At 41.8% G+C, this 22,860-nt stretch overlaps 1 protein-coding gene across 4 annotated transcripts in view; it reads left to right on the top strand.

Annotated features, from left to right (window-relative positions):
- Positions 1-21,678, top strand: part of MAP2K6 (mitogen-activated protein kinase kinase 6) — a 132,295-nt gene extending 110,617 nt beyond the window's left edge. For 2 of the 4 annotated variants that reach the window (XM_067715411.1, XM_067715407.1), the window contains exons 11-12: positions 5,882-5,927; positions 11,962-12,302. In XM_067715411.1, coding sequence (XP_067571512.1) covers positions 5,882-5,927; positions 11,962-12,039 — 124 coding nt within the window. In that variant the 3' untranslated portion in view covers positions 12,040-12,302. Of the gene's footprint in view, positions 1-5,881; positions 5,928-11,961; positions 12,303-13,126; positions 14,555-16,328 lie in introns of those variants that run through there. The other 2 variants (XM_067715408.1, XM_067715409.1) reach the window with 2 other exon arrangements.
- The last annotated feature ends 1,182 nt before the right edge of the window (positions 21,679-22,860 follow it).

Genomic DNA, 22,860 nt, shown 5'->3' with positions numbered 1-22,860 from the left:
ACAGTTCTCCAGAAGGGTGATAGTGGAGAAGGAGCTTCTGTAAGGAAGCCTTTTCAAGCTCTGCACTATGTAAGCTTTCTCCCACCTGGCCCCCTTTCCCAAGACTCTGGGAACTTCAGGAAGCCTTGCTAAGAGCAAGGCTGGTGTGAAAGGTCTGAGAAAGCCACGCTGCCTGTTGTGAACCAGCGGTTTAATCCGACAGTTCTCAACTCTGGCTGCTCGTTTCTAAGATGTGCCGTCACCTAGGCCTCGGCCTCAGAGACTTTGATCTAATTGGCCTGGGGAGCGTCCAGAATATCAGTCCTGTACAAATGTTCTCAAATCCTTCTACTCTAGGGCTGCGGTGAGAACCCATGAGTCACATCTATGCTCTAGGGACCCGTTATTAACTGCTTCCTATTCAGAAAGCTCCTTTTCATCTGCAATTTATTGAAAAATCGTTGGATGACTTTTTCTTTTACCAGTTTTCTTCTCCTACTTAGAACTTCCCCTAAAGAGTCAGAGTGTTAAAGCTTTTTACAGATATTTTTAAAATGAAGGCTTTGGAAAAAATACATGTTTTCTAACTTCAGCGCACGCACACGCTTGTGGAAGGTGCAGACACCTGTGCTACTGCTGTTCATGTAGCAGCCGCCCTGGCCGGCCCTCCCCGCCGCACAGCATAAGAGTGTCCTCATGGCCACCCCTCTGAGGTCTCTGTTTCCCTCTCGTTTTCTCTCATTTTTAGTCCCAACTACTATGGTTCATTAATTTAAAAATTTTGAGCCATAGACATTTTCCAGCTTTCTCGGAATTGTTAATTCCGTTAATACTGTTGATTCTTTGTCATTTCATTTGCACTCAAGTCAGCCAGTCTAGCTTGTTTATGGGCTTACTTAAAATAATAATAATAATTGAAACAAAACTCAAATCGCTTTAACTTTGAAGTTGTCAAAGAATAAATTCTTCCTCAGACTTCTGAGTGTGGTAGCTCCCGTAGAATCTGATACCTAAGATCAATTGTGTAAAATAGTCATTTTTGTTGGTATGAGAATCGAGAAGTTGAAGGGGAGCATTAATTCTGAATTTGATGAGCATTCCTACTTATCCTCAGTCGGATTTGTTGAGAGCCCCAGGCTCTCCTGTTTCAGACGCCAGGGGCATCGTTCTTTGCCTACCGTAAACCACCGATATATTTTCTTTGATACCCCCTTAGTGTGAACATTGTTTTGAAGTCAACTGAGCTGGGAAAGTTGTCTAATACTTCAAAAAAGTGTATTGATTTTTGGGGGGATTTTATGAATGGCTTAGATCTTTATGGAGGCAATTTTACTTTTCACATGTATTAGCATACAGATACACACCTGCCCACAACAGCAGTCTAGGTATTCACTTGTTTTATTACTGACAGTTTTAAGTTTGATTTGGGGCTGGGTGGAAAGAATGGAAAAATGATCATTACCTATAAAACACCTCTTTTATTTCTTGATGAAAGAAAGATGTAGCCTATGAGTGTTATCTCCCTTTTATACTTGGCTCCTCCATTTTCCTGTGTACTTTTGAGGCACGTCTTCATGAAAGGACCCCTTTTTGAGTGGCCTCTGTGTGTATTTTTATGATATAGTCAGGCTATGATCCTTCAGGACTTCTCAAGGAGCCCAACTCTTTGTGGAAAGTGGGGAAGAAGGACTACAGATTTGGACAGTGAAAAACTTAATCTCAAATTTTGGGAAAGATGCATCTGTGCTTTTATTTCCTACGTCTGTCTTTGGGTTAAATGTAGAACAAGAAGAAAAAGGGTGCATTACTCACGGCTTAGGTGACCTGTCAGGGTATCTGTGACCTTCCGTGGGAAGCGTCCACCGTAAGCATCTGATGACATCGCAGCCGCGCACCTTCATCCAGGGCATCAACTTGGTAGTCACTCTCCTCTGGTCACTGCTGGTCAGTTGACAGTAAAGTGCAGTTTGAGGGGTGGAGTAGAGGCACTTACTGGCTATCACTGTCATATCCAAAGTTATGATATGATAGAGCCCAGAGATCCGGCTGGTATCTTTCTTTTGTAGCAGCATCAGAGAAACGTTATCCTCTGAGTTGGGGTAAGGGGTGCGGGGAGGAGAGAAAAGAAAAGAAAGTTAAGGCGTTTATTCCTTATGAACTTGAAGAAAACAACAACAGCAACGATACCTTACAAACCCCTCCTTTCTGTACCGATTTTGAAACAGGACCAGCGAATGACATTTTCTTCCTCTTTTTTCCCTACACTTGGCTTTCTTATCTTAGGGCTTCTGAAGAGTTCCTGGAGCCAGGGAGGCTCACCATCTAGGCCTTGTTTGGGGATTCACGGTAGAGAAATCGAATACAAAAGCCTTACATTCTAGTCCTACAGAAGGTTTCACAACTGACTTTCTCCAGAAAATGGAATCTTGGCAGGCTTAGAGTTTTTCACCATAACTTCTTTCGATAGGTTATAGGCGTGGGGACTGAGGGAAGGTCATTGGGGACCAGCTCTGCGAAGGGCCCAAACAGCTTGACTTCCTTCTTGCTGTGCCTTTAGGCCTATTTAAGAGCTCAGCGCCCAGTCCACCAGCCCGATGTCCATCGGAGATGGTTAGAGGCCCACCCAGATGTCGATACTGTGTGAACTAGTACAAAAGAGACACAAACAGATATAGCTCCTGACTTGTTCAGGAAGGACAGTAAAAAGAGGCACTGGATATTTATTTAGCTTACGACCAATGTAGGGCTCGGGAGGCGCATTGCGTGTTTATTCTGTGGACGCACAAAAGAGCCCTTCTTGGAAACAGTCGGGGAATTCAAATAGGCAGAAATCCTCTGGTCAGCACAAACTCCAAGCTAGCAATGCTCAAGGCGGCATAAAGCTGTTTTCTAGTGTCAGCTACGGTCAGGAGTGTGTGTTGTGGCATTTGGAAGAGCAATTAGGGCAGTTAGCTAATTGCACGCTTGAAAATGACAAGCCACTTGAAAATCAAAAGTCTGACTCAAATCCAAAAAGAAATTGGTGTAGCTTTGAACTCCACAGTTGTTATTTTGTACTGAATTTCAAGCACTTCCTATTAAACATGGAAAATCTGCTTTTTTTCCTATAACCTTATCCTGAGTATTTTGCTATTCTTAGCCCATGTTTTGAAGTGTTCTTGATTTAAAAGATGGAGAGAATGGGTTATATCAGTTATATTAATTCAGTAAACAGCCTTGGTTTGCTGTGTAAATATTTTCCAACAGTACTCTGCAGCAGTGCTTGTGGTACATTCTGAGATTTCTCATCAGAGGCCGTAGGTCAAGAAATAGTCTATTGACAGCGATCTCTGAGGTTTTAGGAATTCTTAGCGCTTTATGACGGTCAACTTGGGGTATTTTCCCTACATTTCCTTTATACAAAAAAATCCGGAGAAATTTTCATAAACTTCCACAAGTGAAAAGATAAGACGTCCTGACTTAAAATGACCTCTCCTTAAAAAAATAAGTATTTAATTTCTTCTACGTGATGAGAAGAGAGAGTATCATTTCATTATGTACTAAATAGAAGGTCAAAAATCAGCTATATCACAAAGAACTCAGGTTGGTAAAAGAGGGCATTGTTCGTTTGAATCACTTGGGAGGCAAGCTTCTCTTTCTGTCATTTCCTTGGTTCAGGGTTGACCAGTGAGAGGTGGGAATGGAAAGCTGGGGTGTGGTCTTCAAGGAGACTTTTTCAGAGTCTGTGTAGATTTAGGGTTTGATGCTTGATTGATGGTGCATCTAAATAGGACACTTGAAATCAACCACTTGACTACTGAGTGTGGATTTAACGTTGCATGTGTGCTTCTCCTTACTGATTTTAGGAGGATAAATTGTTCAGATTATAGAGAAGACTTTCTGCTTCTTGATTCGAGTTGAACAATAGCCGAAATTCAGGGCTTTTGTACATTAGTCTGTTTGCTTTTTTTCCTAGGGTCTCTGTGCAAGTCAGCCACGCACCTGGGATCACATCTCTTCCGTGTTTCTTTCTAGATGAACTGGCTCTTGAACTTAGAAAGACTTTTGTTTCCTGGGGTGGAAGGCAGGGAGGGGAGGTAGACATGAGGATATGCCCAAAAGAGAGATGAACCAGCTGGAGATGACTGTAAGCCAACTTCATTTCAGAGAAGGAGCTAGAGGGGGCAGCGAGGAGGAATGCCCTAGGACACATAGCCCAGGGTTTCCCGACCTCGGCACTAGTGACATTTTGGACTGGATCATTCTTTATCGTTGGGTGTCCTTAGCAGCATCCTTGGCCTCTTCCTATTAGTACCAATAACCGCCCCCCCCCCCCGACCAGCTGCATCAACCAGAAGTGCCTCCAGACATGGCCAAGCGTCCCCTGGAGGGCAAGACCACCTGCAGTTGAGAACCACCAACAGAGCCTTTTAGAATCTCAGGACATAGGTGCACATGGCGTCATCAGTGGGAGCTACAATGTCTCATTCATTTCACTCAGGCACATCTTCCCACGTCAACCCAGCTGTGACAGTCGATAAGTCCTCTTTCTAATTCGATCTTATTTTTATCCTCAGTTGAGATGAAACTTTCTCTCTTAGGTTGTCTGGGCTGTGAGGTCACTAGGGTCCTAGATCTGCCCTCAGTTCCAGGTTGAAACTTCTGTCCTCACATCTACCTGTACCCTGTCTCAGGTTCCCTAGCTTCTACCCACAGCATTGCCTGGAGTCGACGGGTAGGCTGCTTTAAGTTGTTCTGGTTCAAAGGCTTCCTTTTTTTTTTTCTTTTTTTCATTTTGTGTTGTTTTAAACCATAGTTTTTCCAAGCATCTCAGCTGTTTCACTCTCTGGTTCTGTATCTGGCCCTCTCCTCAACTGTTAGCCTCTGTGGGTGGAACAGAGCTCATGTCACACATACTAGGTCTCATTTTCTCACAATGATCCATTAGCACGAACCCCAGCCACCCAATAATCAGTCACTTTTTGGTTCCTTCAACGCCAGGCAAACCTCCTTTCCATCCATGTATGATTTTATGGCCCAGGGCACAGGAGTCTGTAGGATGCCTTGCAAATCATACTTTTCAAAATCATTCTTTTCTCCATTCTGTAACCTGGGATTCCAACTCCAAATAAACTGCTTCTTTTCTTTTTTTTTTTCCATTTTAAGGCTGCGGGTGGGTCAAGAACAGGGGTGAGGGGTTGGTCTCTTCATACTGCAGTTTTATGACTATTGCCTCCAGTATCAAATGTGATCAAGATGTCTGTGTGTACAGACAGCTGAATGAGTGGGAGCCACGTGACAGTAGCGTATGACCACCAAGCACTGGTATTTCTAAGAAGAATAACTGCTGAGTCCTTGGCTGCGTGTGCTCTTTCCTCAGCCGAGGTCGTAAACCAGCAGCGTCACCTCAGACATGTGTGTGTATTGCTTCTCTCTCAAGCAGGTTCAGCAAGGAGTAGATAAAAGCAAACTATACATGCAAGGGGCCAGAGGCAAAGAGAACGAGGGACTGAAGACAGCGAGGAGATAATGCATGTTATATAAGAAATACCTGCCAATTTCTTTGCAAGTGGGGGTGGATTAAACGCTGTTTTGAAGGAAAGGAGACATGTATTTTGATATATAATAAAAGTTGGTTTTTCTGTCATTGGTAAAGTGTCATAACACACACACACACACACACACACACTCTCTCTCTCTCTCTCTCTCTCTCTCTCTCATTCTTCCCATTAAGGTACACCCAGAGTGATTTAAAACATAACTGGTAAGACTAACTAAAGAGGAAAGCCAAGATGGGAGATTTATGTTTTCAGTACATTTTTAAAGGTGGTTCTGTTTAGTCTTCTACAGGTTCTGAAATCCTAGTCTAGTGAAAATACAGATGGTTTCTAGATTTTAATGTGATCTTCTTTTTTTCTTTAAGCTTGAAGAAGAATTCCAAAGAGAGGCCAACATATCCAGAGCTTATGGTGAGTATTGTTAGTGGTGTAAATGTGTCCAGACTAATAGCGAGTACAGGGAAAATGACTGACTGACACCTAAATTATAATCAAACAGCTGTATTGGAAGTGCTGATTCACTGAGACATTGGTAACTGAGGTTAAACTAAGAAAAAAGAGCTGAAGCTTTCATGTGCCCTATACTCATCCTTAGTATAACCGGGCTGTGTCACCGGTCTTAGCAATTTTTTACATGATAATAAAACCTATCATCGTATAGACCAAATTATGTCTGTGAAATTTATATTTTCAAATTTTAAAGACATTAGGAGTCACCAAGGAACACAAATAGAAGGAAACCATAATTTAAAGGATTTCAATAATGAGAGAAACTTAAGTGCTACATGATTGATCAATTTTTGATAAAACATTTAGGATTCGTTGGATGAAGCTCTTTTTGGTGGGAGTTTAGGGAGGAAAGAATCACTTTGTTTTCCCCTGGTTTCACTTTAGTGGAAAAAAGAAAGACAAAGCCTTATTAATTTGAATTATCCTACCTCAGCATTCACAGTTTATTATTTGCGCTATCCATAAAAAAGGTGAAGATAAGACCTCAGGGTTGTTGTTTTTAAATAGTTTCTTTTAAATCATGGAGACTGCAATTCTAAGCTAGTTACAGATGATTCTTAAATAGACATAGTAGGGACCTATACTTGGCAATTCTTATCTATGAGTATGTTGAATGCGGGAGAGACTTTTTTTTTTTGAAATATAAAATTCAGACTATTTACTGATTTGTGTTAATCCCTCCCTCGATGTGCTTCAATTATTAAGGTTTTAATTTTAGCAAGGAAAGGAAGAATTCTGTTTGTGCACAGCTGCAAAAGACATAAGAGCAAACCTTGGCACCATTTCTAACTGGAGCGTAGTTATTCAGCAGGTGTTAAACGCTTGCTCCCATCCCATCCCACCCACAAGCAGCGCTCAGTCTTCAGGACCAACTCCGGGCAGGTGACAGAAGTACAGGTTCCTGATATCTCTTAACAAACGGGGTGGTGAAGTGGCTCCAGCCTGGAGAAGTATAGCTTGTTACCTACTTGTGTGTCTTCTTTGGAAGAATGTCTAGTCAGGTCCTCTGTCTGTTTTTAACTTGGATATTTTGGGTTTTCTGCTATTGAGTTGTATGATTTTTTTTTTTTTTTTTTTTGGCTGCACCATGCAGCATGCATACCAGGATCTTAGTTCTCTGACCAGGGATGGAACCCGCACCCCCTGCAGTGGAAGTGGGGAGTCTTAACCACTGGACCACCAGGGAAGTCCCCCCCCTTTTTTTTTGAGTCCCTTATGTATTTTGGATAATAACCCCTTATCAGAGAGATGGTTTGCAAATATTTTCTCCCGTTCCACAGACTGCCTTTTCATTCTGTTGTTTCTTTGCCGTGCAGAAGCGTTTTAGTTTGATGTAGTCCCACTTGTTGATTTTTTTCCAACAAGTATATGGAAAGGTATCACTAGTCATCAGGGAAATACACATCAAAACCGCAGTCAGATATCACCTCACACCTGTTAGAGTGGTGTGAAAGATAAGAGATGAACACTGGTGAAGATGCAGAGAAAAGGGAGTCCTTGTACAAGATTGGTGGGAATGTAAACTGGTACAGCCAGTATAGAAAACAGTTACGGAGGTTCCTCACAAAATTAAAGACAGAACTATCTTATGATTAACAATTCCACTTCTGGGCATATATCTGAAGGAAATGAAATCACTATCTTGAGGAGATATCTGCACCCCCATGTTCATTGCAGCAGTATTTATAACAGCCAAGACGTGGAAACAATCTAAGTGCCCAATGATGGATGAACAGATAAAGATAAATATATATATATATACACACACACACAATGGAATATTATTCAAGCATTAAAAAAGGAAATCCTGCCATTTACGACAACACGGGTGAAGCCTGAGGACATTATTCTAAGTGAAATAAGTCAGACAGAGAAAAACAAATACTGTATGATCTAACTTAAATGTGGAATCTTAAAAAAACTGAACTTAAAGAAACAGAGTAGATTGGTGGTTGCCAGGGGTGGGTGGGTTGGGGGACTGGATAAAGGTGGTTAAAGAATACAGACTTCTATTTACAAGATGAATAAGTTCTGGGGGTAGAATATATAGCATGGGGACTAGAGTTGACAACAATGTATTACATATATTCGAAAGTTGCCAGGGAAGTAGAAAGCATATCTGGTTAGTCACAGCTTATCACGTGGATTTTTAGTTCTGTTGGTTAAGCGTGGATTTAAGTCTGAACCATGCATCAACTGTGTGACTGTGAAAAGAGTTCTGGGAAGAGTCTGACAAGAGACAAGGCATCCTTCTTGGGCTTCTTTGTCCTCTTTAAAAAGGCAGCCCCTGGGACTCAGCATTCAACTAAGCTTTATTCAACTAATACCCGCAATTGAGGCAGAAAAGGAGATGAGTAATGCTTGAAAAAATCTTAGCATACTGCCTGTTTGGGTTAAATATTTCCTCTCTGATTATGTTTATAATAGCCAGTCAGGGGCCTTTTCAACCCTGGCTACTCTGGTATTCTTCTGCAACCCCCAGAGTATTTTAAAATTAATGTCACATAAAGGGCAATAGGCATAGAGCGATTCCTGTGGGGTCCTATGGGGCCTGTACTCCTATTGTAAAGTTGCCTTGTTCGTCAGTCTTTTTAGATACAAGAATATTTTCTGTATATGTCTGGTGATTTAAAATGCATGACATTTTTTTCCTCCTTCCAAGTGACTTATCAGAAGTTTCAATGGAACACCCTTGAGAAAAAATGCTGAGTCCTAGCTTAATATCCATTGGTAGCTGATGCTGAATTCTACTTTTCCAATTTATTCTAACACTATGGTCTATTATGGTCTACATACTAATGTTGTAAGATCGTGTGGGTCTCCCCTCCCCCCCCCCAGCCTTTTATGGCATTCATCTTTGTGGTCCTGGAAACGGACTTGCCTTTTAAGGCCATAACTACTCCTTGCTTTTCTGTGGAATTGAGGTTTTTCAATGGAAAATCTGAGTCCAAACTCTTTGACTGTAGCTTTGGGAAAACACATGCTGAGAGGCTATTGTTTAGGTTGTGGGAGTTGGTGAAGAGGTAGAAAGGGAAAAAAACCTCCTTTTTTCCAGGTGAAGAACAGTATAATTAAGGCCCCAACCCAGGCATGTGCCTCTTATAGAAATTCCATATATTTTGCCCTGTTTGGCTTGAGGAGTGGACATGCTTTAAGATCATTTCATTTGCTTATTCTCTCAAATGTCCATGGGGGACATGACTCGGTAGGAACTGTTCTTCTGGGGTAGGGGACCAGCCAGTGTTTTTGTCAAGGATTAGACAGTAAATATTTTAGGCTTTGTGGGCTGTCACAACAACTTGACTCTGCTGTTTCGGTGTGAGAGCCGCCATATTCAATAGGTAAACAAAAGGGTGTGGCTGCGTTCCAATAAAACTTTATTTCAGAAATAGGCAGTGAGCCAGACGTGGCCGCTGGTCCATCAATTGCTGACCCCTGTCCTAGATGATAACCACGAGAAATGAAAACCAGGTGACTGCCCAGTGAGGTGATTACGTTCCCTGAATGTCCCGGGAAGTCCTAGACTGAATCACAGTGTTAAACGGGGATGACCGAACACAGAGAAAACCACTGTCTTGAGGGATGAGGTGTCTGCAGGGGCTCTGGAGACTCTTGGTGATGGCAGCGATGCTCCGGCAGTACGTTCAAGTCCTCCCTTCCTGTACCTGGCCCCTCTTTGGAGAACCTCAGCTTGGGCCTATCGTCTGGGGATGATTCCGTGGTGCCCCTTCGCTGTCTCCTGGTTGCTGTCCTTGCTATTCTCAGCTGATTGCTTATAGAAGGGACTGGTTCCCTCCCAGCCTTTTACAGCCTCAAAACCCACACAAGAAGACGAGCCACATTTTCCATTTTCGCATGCCCGCCTGCTTTCCCCTGCCCCTGCCCTCTGGCTCTCACAGCATTTTCCCAGCCTGAGAATAAACTGAAAGATGCCTGAGGATTTTTTATTTTTTAAGGCTCCAGGTCAGGTTATTGAATTCAATCACAGACCCGGGCTACGTACACTGAGCTAAGAACCAACAGCAGAACCAGAGGTAGGACAGGACTGGCAGGCATTGAAAGCAGTCGCTGAGACAATCCAAGGCTTGACGTGTCCTGTTTTGATAGTAAAAAGCTTTAAAGGACATAAAATGATCTCTAAGTGTCAAGATGATGTGGGAAAGCTAATAAGCATGATGGTAACACTTGGTAAGTGTGCTGTGTAAGCGGTTAGTAATCAAAAGTAATGCTTCTATTTATTTATCCAAGGAGCTCAAGAGGAAGGGCCCAGCACCTAGAGCTTCAGTTAATCCCATGGATATGAAACTCTGGAGCAGCACCCAACCTGTATCTTCAGATGGGCAAAGGCAGAAAACCTTTTTTTTTTTTTTTTTTTTCAGTCATGATACTTAATGGTGACCACCTACCTTCTTTGGGGCTTTATTTCTTTGTTCCTTTCCCATTTGCATTGTTTTCTAAAACTTCCACGGGTGGGCATTCAGTTTCCCACAGGGCTGACTCATCCAGCCCTCTGCTGTCAGGTTTAAAACAAATATAATTAGAAAACCTACAGCTAGGCAACGTGAAAGTTGTAAACTAAAATCCTCAAAGTCAGGGGAAGCCGAGTGAGTCATCTACATGTCTGCGTGCAAAAACACTCATATTTAGCTGTTCAACTAGTCCTTGAGAACAATGCCCCCAGACAATCAGGGAGAGGGCCCTCCTAGCTCGGGGGCATGTGGCACTAGGTGCTACCTGAAGGAACTGTCCTTTTTGGTTTGTTCGGTTTGTTCTGTTTCCACTGGGAGAACTGTGGATCATGAGCTGATGTGTCTACTTCTAACTAGAGGTGTAAGGTTCCAGTGTGACGGCCAGCACTTCCTGTAACAAAATTGAGCAATTTGGGGAGGACTGCCCTGCTGCAGAGCAAATGGCTTCTTTTCCTTCAGAATTGTTTTGAAATGTGTGGCTTCCTGTATTGGACTGTGCTTATTTCCCCAGCAAAGAACAAGACTTGGTGTAAAGTTTACTTAATCGGAGCTGCATGAATAGAGACCATTTTTTGCTTTTCAGTTTTTCAATTCCAAGTTGCATTTTCTCTGCTCATACCTCGAGTTGGGCAGGCTACATTATTTTCCAAATGGATCACATCATCATGGAGAGACATATGTATCACTTGTAGATGTGGCTTAAAAAGCAGCATTGTTAACTGTCTCAGTCCAAACCACCTCTCCTGGTATTTTAAAAATTGGTTTCTCACTCTGCCACCCATTTCTTGAGAACTGAATGTACATAAGCCTCTGAAATTTCTAATTATTTTACTACTGTATCTGTCTAGAAATTACTTTGTAAGGGACAGGGTTATTTGTAAATCGGAGCCTTGGACCATCTTTGCTATTCCTTGTATTTTACCAGGAATGGATGTGTATAGCTAGTTACATGTGTATATTTTAAAGCAGTGGATACACTGTCATGGAAATATATACCAAAATGGGAGGAGCAGCAGCTAAGCAATATCTTTAAAAAGTTTGCACAGGGGAGGGCGGGATGAACTGGGAGATTCGGTTTGACATAAATACACTACTGTGTGTAAAATACACAGCTAGTGGGAAGCTGCTGTAGAGCACAGCGAGCTCAGCTCGGTGCTCTGTGATGCCCTAGAAGGGTGGGATTGGGAGGGGGAGGTCCAAGAGGGAGGGGATAGATGTATACATAGAGCTGATTCACTTCACTGTACAGCAGAAACTAACACACCACTGTAAAGCAATTATACGCCAATTAAGAAAAGAAAGTTTGCATCACTAAATGTGTCCTTGGCCTGGGAGGGGTAGGAAGAGTCCGGTCTAGCCCTGACAGGGGTACTTGATTTGTTGACTAGCCAGATCTGTTAACTTGGTAACCTCATGCATTGTCAGTGACAGATATTAATATCAGGTATTTTTCTTTTCTCTACCAGCAACATCCATTTTTCACCCTACACGAATCCAAAGCGACAGATGTGGCATCTTTTGTAAAATCGATTCTTGGAGACTAAAAACAACGGACTCCATCAGTTGACCCTCCTGTGGACTGGTGGGTTTAACGGGGTGAAGCAAGTTCACTAAAGCGCCAACAGAAACTCATCTTTGAGATAATTTAATCCTGCCTCTCAGAAGGTTTTTTTCTCCCCATTTCTTTTTTTTTTTTTCCCCTCCAAAGGGGGCCTTGGAATCTATAGTATAGAATGAACTGTCTAGATGGAAGAAATATGATAAAGGCTTAGGACTTAAAAAAGGTGATTAAATATTTAATGATGTATCATATGAGTCCTTAGGCTTTTCAGACTTCTCTTGTTCTTTACAAAATGAATGCATTGGCCCTGGTAAAAAGGTGCTACAGTGGTGATGAAATTGTAAGTAGATCTGTGGTTTGTCCCACTTATTATTTTAATATTTATGTTTAAGCGCTTGGTTGAAAAGATTCCATTTTATGCAAGGAGGGAGAGACAAAAGACAAGATTGGGTTGGCAGTATTTATAGGCTTTTTCATTTTTTAAGTTCAGTCGTGTCTGTGGTCCAGAAGAAGTTATTTAATGTGCATCTTTAAGAGTATTATAAAAGTATCCACCAGGAGCTCTTGTGAAGTATCTGTCCCAGCTGTTGTGGCTGCTGCCGTGTTCCTAAATTTCTGCTCCATCCTGGGGAATAACCACATTTTCTGGTGAAGTGGCAAGGTATCCTGGTCATACTCTTTTCCCAACTTTGGAAAACATAAAATCACTTTTATCACAGCTCAAAGAGTCACAGATTTGGTTCTCTTGACATTTGTGTTACACTATTAATGGAATGTGACTTGTGATGTGATTTTCTATCATCTGTCTCTCCTTCTACACGTGCGCGCGCATGTGTATGTTTGTATTTGATGTCACAAATTCTGCCAAATGGCTCTTATAAATAACGTCTAATATCTATAAATACCATCTAAGGAGGACGTTTGTCAGTCCTAAGGGGAAATACGTCATACCACACAGAGAATCAGTGCCTTCCTCTGCTTTTCCCCCTCCTACGATGTATAAGCCCCAAGGATTGCCTTTGTTGTTACTGTACTCTTGCTTTTTTTTTTTGGTTTTGTTTTCTGTTCAGTGAAGAAGCCTTACTATAAATGCAAGGGCTGCAGTAGAAGAAAATTAAAGGCAGTGAGTCGTTCTCTGATAAGGTGAGAAGATAATGGGAAGGGCTGAATGAATTCCTGGAAGTAGAGGCCACATTTCCACAGGCCGAGTTCAAGGCACGTCCTTCTTCAGCAGTGGATCGCTCCACGGTGGGAGGCCAGCTCCATGGTGGATTCCTAACAGGCGGACGAGGCAACAAAAGCTCTTTCTCACGGCCAGATACACCCACGGGTTCTCTGATCTGGGGCTTGAGGTTCCTCAAAGGTCCAAGAGTGAAGTGGTCCACAGGGAAAATACGACTGAGAACCACCAGGAAAACACTGTGTTAATACAAAGCCACTCTTGCAGCACAAGGGCAGAGAACTTTTATTAAAAGAAAAAAGAACACACTCTGTTGTTCCTTTCTTTGCCTCAAGTTCACAAATATGGAGAGAAGACTGCTCCCTTGAATACTCCGCTTTTTCCCCTTTTAGATTGTGAGGGGCAATCATATCTTTTTCTCTCTTTGCATGTTTCCCTTGTTCTTGGCATCCAGCTCATGCCCAGAGAGGGTATGGCTCGTCCATACACTTCTTCATCTTCAGTTCCAAGACATACCTGTTTGATAAACATCAAGTTCATCTGCTTTGATGCTACCCCGGTCTTCATCTTTCTCCAGCCAGAAAAAAGGGTATTATCCCAGTTATTATTGCCATTCACTTTCCTACCCTTCCTTCTAAATCTGGAAGTTTCTCTCTTTGAGACCCAGAGAAAAAAATCAAAACTGTATTCATTCATCTTCTGAGAAAAGAAAGTAGCAGAAAAATATCTGAGGCCATTTCATGACGGTTTTTGGTGAAATATGTAAAGCAAGACATCTATCTGGTCTGGGTCAGATTACTCTTACCTCTCGTTCAGTGTGATTTCTACTTTGAAATTTTCTTAACTAACTGTGTGTCTCATGTGTACCCATCTCCAGTCTGTGAGCCCGGGGCCTGGAATCACAAAACAAGTACACCCGGGGAGAGGAGTTAGTCAACGGTTCTCAACCCTGGTGCACACTGGCATCACTGGGAGCTTGTGAACGCTGTTAATGCCAAGGCCCCAGAGAGTCTCACTTAACTGGTCAGGGTAGGACCTGGGAGCAGGCAGTTTTCACAGGCCACTACTGTGATTCTGATGTGCAGCAGGGTTGACAGCATGGTCTACTACCCCCTAGGGAGAGAGACGGAATACTGATTTGAAATTTGGGATACCTTTTCCCCATAGAAACGATGTTTTACATGGTGATTAGGCACCTTACATACTAAAGTAGAATGGCCTGATAGCCTTACAAGTCTAAAGTTTAGAATTTTTTTAAGAACTGTGTTATAAGTTCTAAACAACTAATTTTAAAATAAATATAGAGATGCATAAACTATATTTAGGTTGATGTAAGTTGGGAGTCTCCTGTACATACGTGTGTGTGTGTGTGTGTGTGTGTGTGTGTGTGTGTGTGTGTGTGTAGAGAGAGAGAGAAGAAATCCCTGTCCAGGGATGATACTCAAAATATTTCATGTGCTACCAGCATGGACCATCTGAATATTAGCCTTGCCTATAATTATCAGTGTATCAAAAAGTCAATGTATCTCTATAAAAGAGATCATGCTCTTCTTTCCACAAATGTATTTGATTTGGTGTGATATAATTACCCACATTATATATTGTCTTTATGTTGATAAAAATATCCATTTCTCTATATGTTGTTGGCTTCAGAGGTATGCCAGAAAAGTAATGTGAGTGACTTTTAGGACAATTGCCGTTTACGTGTGTGTATCAGTAAGGATTGCCCTTCAGAGGAAACACTTTCAGGATTCTTTATGTGAATAATGCTACTAAATATCTTGGCCACTTCTCTTTCAGAAAAGGCTTCAGAATCCACTTCCTCCCCCATACGTGTTACATGTAGAATCATCATTTTATAATTATTCCTTAGTTGTTTGTTTGTTTTTACAAAAATCCTTACCAGGTATTTTCCTCTTTGTTTTACCCACCTTGTGTATCAGACTTAGCACCAAGCTGTGCTTGGCAACTTCTAGAAGTCAAATTTGCCCTCAGAGCTGGAGTTTCATCATTGACAACTTTTAAATGTCCTTTTAGAAGACCATGCATTGGCTCTGAAGATAATTTCAAATGTAGATTTCTCAAAAAAGCACGTGCTCGTTTTTAAGCAAAGTCAACCTCCCCGGAGTAAGTGTAGAGCCTCCCCAGTGGTGACTAAAGGAGAAGGAAATCACACAGATGTGTGTACTTCATGATAAAATATCAGAGAGCCCCCAGTTTCCCAGCTGGCAACTTCTATCAGCCCCAATGTGGAAGAACCGTCCGTTCTTCTAGTGTCTGTGTTTGGTCACACTGATGTAATCAGAACAAATTGGTTACATACGCCGCTTCTCTCGTGCTTACACAGTCTGAGATGGAAAATGAGTATGTGTGTGTACAGCTCAGAACTGTCTGTCTTTTACCGTGCTTGTATATCCTCCAAGCCTAACCCAAAAATGTATGTGCCAGAGAGTCCCAAACATCCTCTGTTCAGGGTGCCATTGATTGTCTTAGTAACTTTTTCCACGGTGCCCTAGGCCAAAAGAAATACTTAATAGTTCCATTTATTAAGTCGTTAGGTCCACAAAACTTTTTTTGTCTTCATGTTAAAACAGTTTATTAAACTAGCAAGGAGAAGTCGGTAACTGAAATGACAATAAACAGTACCATTTACAGGAGCATCAAAAACCTCAAAATGCTTAGGGACAGATTTAGCAAAATAGACACAACACCTGAACAGTGAAAACTATACAATGTTTCAGAGAGAAATGAAGGAGACCTGAATAAATGGAACGAAATATTATGTTCCTGCGTTGGAAGATATTGTTTTCATATCAGTTCTTTCCAAATTGATTTATAGAATCAATGCACTCTCAATAAAAATTCCAGCAGGTTTTAAAAATATATAAATTGACAAGTTGATTCTAAAATTTATATAGAAGCACAAAAGATCTTAATAGCTCAAACAGTTCAGGAACTTTTTTTTTTTTTCCTGCTACACCATCGGGCAAACATAAAGTACAGTTAAAATGATACCCGGAAACTCCTCATGGGAGCATATTTAAGTATTTGCTCTGGCAATTTACCTAAAAGAATGTTTTCTCTTCACCTAGGGAAATAAAACCTGAATTCCTGAGCCTTCAAAGTGAAACTATCCTTCTGGGGGAAGCATATTGCCACCAAATACATCACTCACCACCTGTTCCTGGTTTCTGCAAAGAAGATGTGTCATTTTTCTGAGGTTTAGAGAGTCTGTGTTTACAGCTCTACAAATATCATTCTACCATTGCAGGTTTTCTAATGGAGCCATTTGGAATCAAGACTTCACCTGGGGTTTATTCTTTTCAGTTCCTGACCCAAACTCCTATTGCAAGCGACATTTCTCTAAAAGCCTTTTTTGTATCTGAGGGAAGAGAACTGAGGGAAGAGAACTGGGCCTCAGAAAAAACATAAAGCAAGGTCAAGGACTTTGTGATAGGGATTCTTTTCTTTAAAAAGAAGCCGATAGCACCTCATAACACAAACATGTGTTAACAGAATTTAAAAATATCCAGCCTTGTTCCCTTGGACTGTCAGTATCTTGACCTCACTTTTGTCATTTGAACTAGGATATCAAGCCCTTCATTCTTGGGAGTTTACAGTTAGATTTTGGGAGATTTGCACTGTATTTCTTTCTTACAGTTGTCAGTATGGACATATGTCTCTGTGGACACTTAATCCTGACACACGTGAGTTTTGCCCAGGTTACACTTTTGCATTTCTGGGTTTCAAGGTCTCTTTCGAGGAATGAGGCTAATGCTCTTATGACTTGGAGACTGAGTTCAGGGAAAGCACGGGGCAGTGTAGGCACTTACTTGTGTCTTAATATAGGAAAAAACAAAACAGAACAGAACTTCCTACGTAAACCCCAGGGTGTGTGGCTTTGGCCAGGCCGTCAGGGTCTTTTCTGTTTTTCTTGAGTGCATTTGCTTGCTAGTCCTCTGCCGGTTACAGATGAACTGGGCTGACTTAACACTTCTGTGGAAAGGAAGTGATCCAACCATTTTCATATATCAAAAGTCAGAATCAGCAGTTTTGCACTGGTCTTGCCTACGTGGACTCTATTGTTCTCAGATCGTGAAATGGTGAGGGACAGCTAAGAGAACTTGTAGCAAAGCTCTCATTCACAATATTAAGATCTTATAATAAAACTTCCATTTGGCCTTTAAAGAAGAGCAGCTGGGTTGGCTACGTCTTCCTCCAAAGTCACATTCTACTGTGGCCAGGAATGAACAATTAGCATCATTTGGTCACTACCAGTGTTTGTGTTGGAGCCTGCAAGCTATTTCAATAGAGCAAGTCAAGCCACTGCCCTAGGGGATTGTCATCGGACTTTGTAGTTTCAGGCTAAACAGTGATGTGAAATTGTGCTTGGGGCCTCGAAGAAAAGATAAATGCAAAGGGCTGGCACCCCATGGAAGAGCAAGCTGATAAGAGAAGCAGACAGGTATATCCCTTAATTTGTTTTCAGTAATACTATAAAGATGATCTCCCATGGGAAAATCTATCAAAAAGCCAAGCCTTTATTATTATTTTTTTTCTTCAAAATATTGAACTATAAGAGGATTCAGAAAGTGGCATAGATTTGGATATCAGAGAATTTTCTCGTTTCCCTAGTGTTACTGATTCTACAGAGACCATTTAAACTGATGGCGCCCAGAAAAGAAGGTACATGATTAGAGGGGTGATAAAGCATTTTGAGAGTATGCAACCCATCTATCGGCTGCCTTCTGGGTAAAGAAAAATGAACACAAAACCAAGCCTCCTAACGTTTAGTTCCGGGGGCAAACATTTTTAAGAAAGGTGGACACCAAAGGTTATCTGATGAGCATACTTTTTTCACAATGCAGAGAACTGTGAATGTTCATAGAAATACACTACAGGTCTTCACCAGAAGAGCTAGAATTTATAATTAAAAAAAAAAAAAGCTAGTTTGAATTTTCAGAAGCAGTGTCGAAGAAGTGGTTGTTCTATTTTCTTTTCTTCTGATCTCAAGTGGCCTACTGTATGTTCAATTCTCGGGGAGGTAAGAGTTAAGGGCACAGAAGTTGTTTCCAGACTATATTCACTGGTGCTTCTGGGGGGGGAGGGGTCTCGTCGAAGGGGGAGGGAAGAGAGTGTGATAAAGGTCAACCTTGCCTATCTGAAACCCCTGTCAAACTCCAAACAGAATATTTGGCTATCAATATTGTTCCCTTTAACTGGAAGTCTCTGTGGCTATTAAAGCCTTGGGAACCTAGGATGAAATGACCCATCGAGGACCACAAATAGCCCAAGAACCTGGGAGCTGTGTCTTCAACAATATCTGTGCGTCCCTGATGTTTGCTGTCTGGAGTATGCTAACAGGACTTGGAAGCAGAAGGGCAAGAGAGGGTCATGTATGTTCATTTTCAAGCATGAATCATTTGAAAGAAAGCGTAGACATTGACCTGTGACGGCCGTGCCTACAGATCCTTAAGTTGGTTACTACTGTAAAGTGGCTGAGGGTAACCTGATCTCAGTGACAAGGAAGTGTTGTCACTGGGATGTTGATGGGCAGTGGAATTTCTAAATTTCTACATTTGCAGAGGCGGGAACTGTCATTTTTGTTCATTAACACACAGGAAAAAAATGAAGCTCTTTGGACAGTGTTAGCACGGAGAAGGGTGCGTTCTGAGGCTCAAGCTGAAGGTCACCACTGCTGGGTTTTACAAAGGCTGCAGGTGGAGAACAGGAGTGGGTCCCAGGGTGGCCCGTGGGAGCTGGAAACTGAGACAGTGTATCTGTCGTGGATGGAACGCAAGGGAACATTCAGACATCAAACGGATCGTATCAGGTGCCTTCTGCACACTCATCAAAAATCTGCGGTGAATTTTGACAGTGGTACCTTTGCCATCAAACCAAATTTAACAGCTGGGGTTCCAAAGCAGCCATTTCAGAACAACTATTTGTGTCAAAAAGTTACATGTGGCAACAATTTGTCGCGTTCGCAGCCAATCTGTGTGCGAAAGCCACCCGAGGAGGCTCGATTAAGAAAATTCAGACAATTTATCCGTCACCTTATCCATGTGTTTGTTTTATTCTCTAGTCTCAAATTTATTTTCTGAGTGGAGTGATTTTTCTCTATGAACTGGAATGATGAAGTGATGTTTTAATAAAATAGGTATTTTTAGAGGAAAAATGTTTCCCTTCTGTAATTAACTTCCACAATTGGGACATATTTCCTACACTACGGAATCATCACGTGGGGTCATTTAAAGCTGAAAGAGGGGTTGGGGTATATCAATAGTTCAAATTGTTTATTTAAATACATGAACATTTTTCTATATATTTTGTGAAAATATTGATGAGATGCTAGATATATACCTACTATATGGAACTGAACTTTACAAGAACTTTAGTTTGATAAATGGGGTTCCCCAGATTCCTTTGTGCCTCAGTTTTACTGCTGAAAATGCTGCTTTCATTTATTAATCTGGTCTTTGTATGGAAAAAAAAAAACCCCACCTTTTCTTACCTTGTGTGAATTTTATGAGAGGCCTTTTTTATTTGTATATATGATTGATTGTTTTCCTGTGTTGCACCCCAACTTTGGTTTTAAGCCATGTTTATTGTAAAGACAGCTGTTGGGCAAGTGGAAACATGCCTGGTCTTTACAATCCCTTGATGCTAGAAGGAAGTAATTCTAGATGCTGATTATTAGGAGGCCCTGCTATCTCTTCCTGGAACCTGATATATTCTGAAAGGAGATCGGAGAGGTTTCGAAACCCGTCTCTGGCTCTGTGTCTCTGGAGAGTGTGAAATAGAAGCCTGACTCCCATTTTGTGGATTCCCTCGTCTTTCCTGCCATGTAGAGCACACTGCTACCTTTCCTGGTGAAACTCATCTCTTCTTTGTGGATTGCCGTATCTTTTCTTTATGGCTGAGGTGGGCTGGGCTGTAAAGCATGCAATTCATTGTGAGTTTATCCAGTAAAGACCTCTGAAGACTGTGGGTAGAATGTTTCCATGCCTTTGAGGTGCATGTTACATCTATGTTTTGGCCTTGGGGACTTTTTGCTTGTGAGCTGAAGAAGGAAAGAAGAACTTGGGGGTCTATCCTTAACTCTGTGTGTGTTTTTCTACATGGAAATGTGTGCGGCAACTCCCTTAAGGGGACAACCTTCCTAACCATTGTATAGGGAAAGGGGAATTATGAATATCAATCGATAACTTCCAGCCAAAGCTTCAGTATTGTATTTAAAAAGACCTGTTTTGAGGGGACGTGTACCTTTTGTTGTCTTTCCCGTGTTAGCTTCGGCGGGGTGGGACAGGCATTTCCATCTTAGCTTAGCTTTCCTGTTACCCAGGTTGTGTGCACGCTGCTGCTGCTGCTGTTTTCATTTAAACTACCGCTTATTGTAATTGGTGATGTTATCTCAAAATCTCGAAACCAAGGAAATACTGGGCTGGCCAAAAAGTTTGTTCCTGGAAGCTAATGCTCAGGACTTGAGGTAGATGCAAGTATTAGCGTTGACGTAGGTTAAGTTTTAATAGAGTTACCAGAAATATCCTGGATTGAGGGATAAAATGGCTTTAAAGAGGTCACGGTTGTTTTTAATATTGGGAGAAGCCACCTGTCCTAGGTCCTTATTCTTGAGAAATTCATCTTTTCATGTAAATACCATTGGTGGGCATACTTCATAGCCTGGATGGTTGGCCCCTAGCAGTCAGTAAACAAGGAGTTATAATAATTGCCAAAGGTGGGAGTAATTTTCTCTGACATAGGTCATTCAGTGGTGAAATTTCCAATCAGACTATCATGCACAAAGCATAACTTTATAATCCCCCCCACCCTTTCTGATCTGAGAGCACAGGAAACGAAGAACAAGGTTCTGATGTGCCGCGGAACAATTCTTTGAATCTGTGTTTTTGACGAAGGAAATGGCTGAGGTGTCGAACCATGTGATTATTACGTGGCTTGTACGGCAACCGCTCTGGCCTCCCTCCCACCACCTCAAGGAAACTGAGAATTTTCAAAGGAAAATGAAATCGGGAGATTAGGTCACACTTGGACTCCTCTGTGGATGAAGAGCTGACACTGATTTCCTATCTCAGGATAGTCTTCGGTTTCCTACTGCTGCTGAGAACGGGCTGCAGACACTGTATCTGGTCTCCGGATGTTTGTGCTCGTGTGTGTAAGGCTTCACTCCAGGGGTGTTGTTTTCCATGTCGGGTCAATCTATGAACTGACTCGATAACGTGATGAAGATGGAGAAGACAGTGACAATGTCAAATGACAGCCCGCCACCTCTTTCCGTCAAAGTGCTTGCCCTGTGTTCATGGCTAGGACAAAGAACTAAGTCTGCAGGAGCCAGGTGTCCTCAAAAGAAAGGGTGTGTTGATCTCACAGGAAAATGTACAACCAATAAAAGACATTTCAAAAAGGGCAGTGAATCTATATTAATTGGGTTGTTTGTGGAAATCCTCTGTTCCAGAAATGCTGCTTTTGTGTGTACATGCCCTGCAGGTAAAAGCTTTGCTGGACTCTACATTCTCTTGTTCTCTCATCCATACTACCCCACTTCCAAAACGTATGGAACAAAACATAACAAAACAACAGCATCACAGCCTTGAAGACTCATTAGAAAGCCATTTCATCTGCAGGGAACTTCAGACTCGATATTCCTAGGTTAGAAGTGAAGGCCATTATTTCATTATTAAAATCAGATGGCTTGTGGTGGGGATGAGTCCAGATGGCTGAAATGAAAAGATGAAGACCAAGACTTTCTGGCTTCCATGTGTTCCTGACACTGAACAATGGTGAACAATAGCCCATCTAGTTATTTGAGTTTTTCCTGGTCCTATACGTAATGCATGTAATATTAGGAATTTTGTCTTACACCTCTGGGTAGTGCCGCTGCCTGTAATGTAGATGTTCTGGGAAAGAACATGTTATTACATTACAGGTAAACAGGGATGGGTCTGCAGAGTTCTCTGATTTCTCCTGTAAACCGAGTGGCTAGACCTAATTGACTTGTATCCACATTACTCCAGTTTAGAGAAGAATTGCTAGATCTTAATGTTAACAGTTTGAGCGGATCACCAATTGCATCTGGAGGCACACACTCACCTCTCTCTTGCTTGTTGCTTAAACAAGTTGGCGTTGCTGAATCAGGAGTTGACTCTTTCAGAAGTCCCTAGGATTTCACCTCAGATTTACATCCCTTCTACAGACTGCTGGAATACCAAGTGGAGGGCTCACCTTACTTCTGCCGACATCATTCAAATGACTTTCCAATGACAACACACTCTCTTGTGCTGATTGTGAAGGCCTTCTGCCCCTGGAGTGTACTTAGATTGCTGCAGTCCATCATCTTTCTTAGGTGATGGGCCTTCCTTGGCTTTAGGAATTTTAAGTTCCTCTAAGGGGTGGAGGTGTGTGAAGGGGAACAGCACGAACACACACAAGATTCTCAGGCATCATATATGAAAGTTATTTTACCCATGTCTCCATTTTCCACAGGAATTTACAGCCATTCCATATTTTCATACCTTAACATATCAGAGAGTTAAAATGTGTTTCTTTTGATGGGGATAAGGCTTCTTTCTTTCTTTCTGATTGTTTTGGGAAAGTTGTAAAGAGCTG

This window comes from Pseudorca crassidens, chromosome 19, assembly GCF_039906515.1.
Source record: "Pseudorca crassidens isolate mPseCra1 chromosome 19, mPseCra1.hap1, whole genome shotgun sequence".
In the NCBI taxonomy this organism is placed as follows: Eukaryota; Metazoa; Chordata; class Mammalia; order Artiodactyla; family Delphinidae; genus Pseudorca; species Pseudorca crassidens.
The sequence above is the reverse complement of the archived record's forward strand: the minus strand, read 5'-3'. Positions and strand labels throughout refer to the sequence as shown.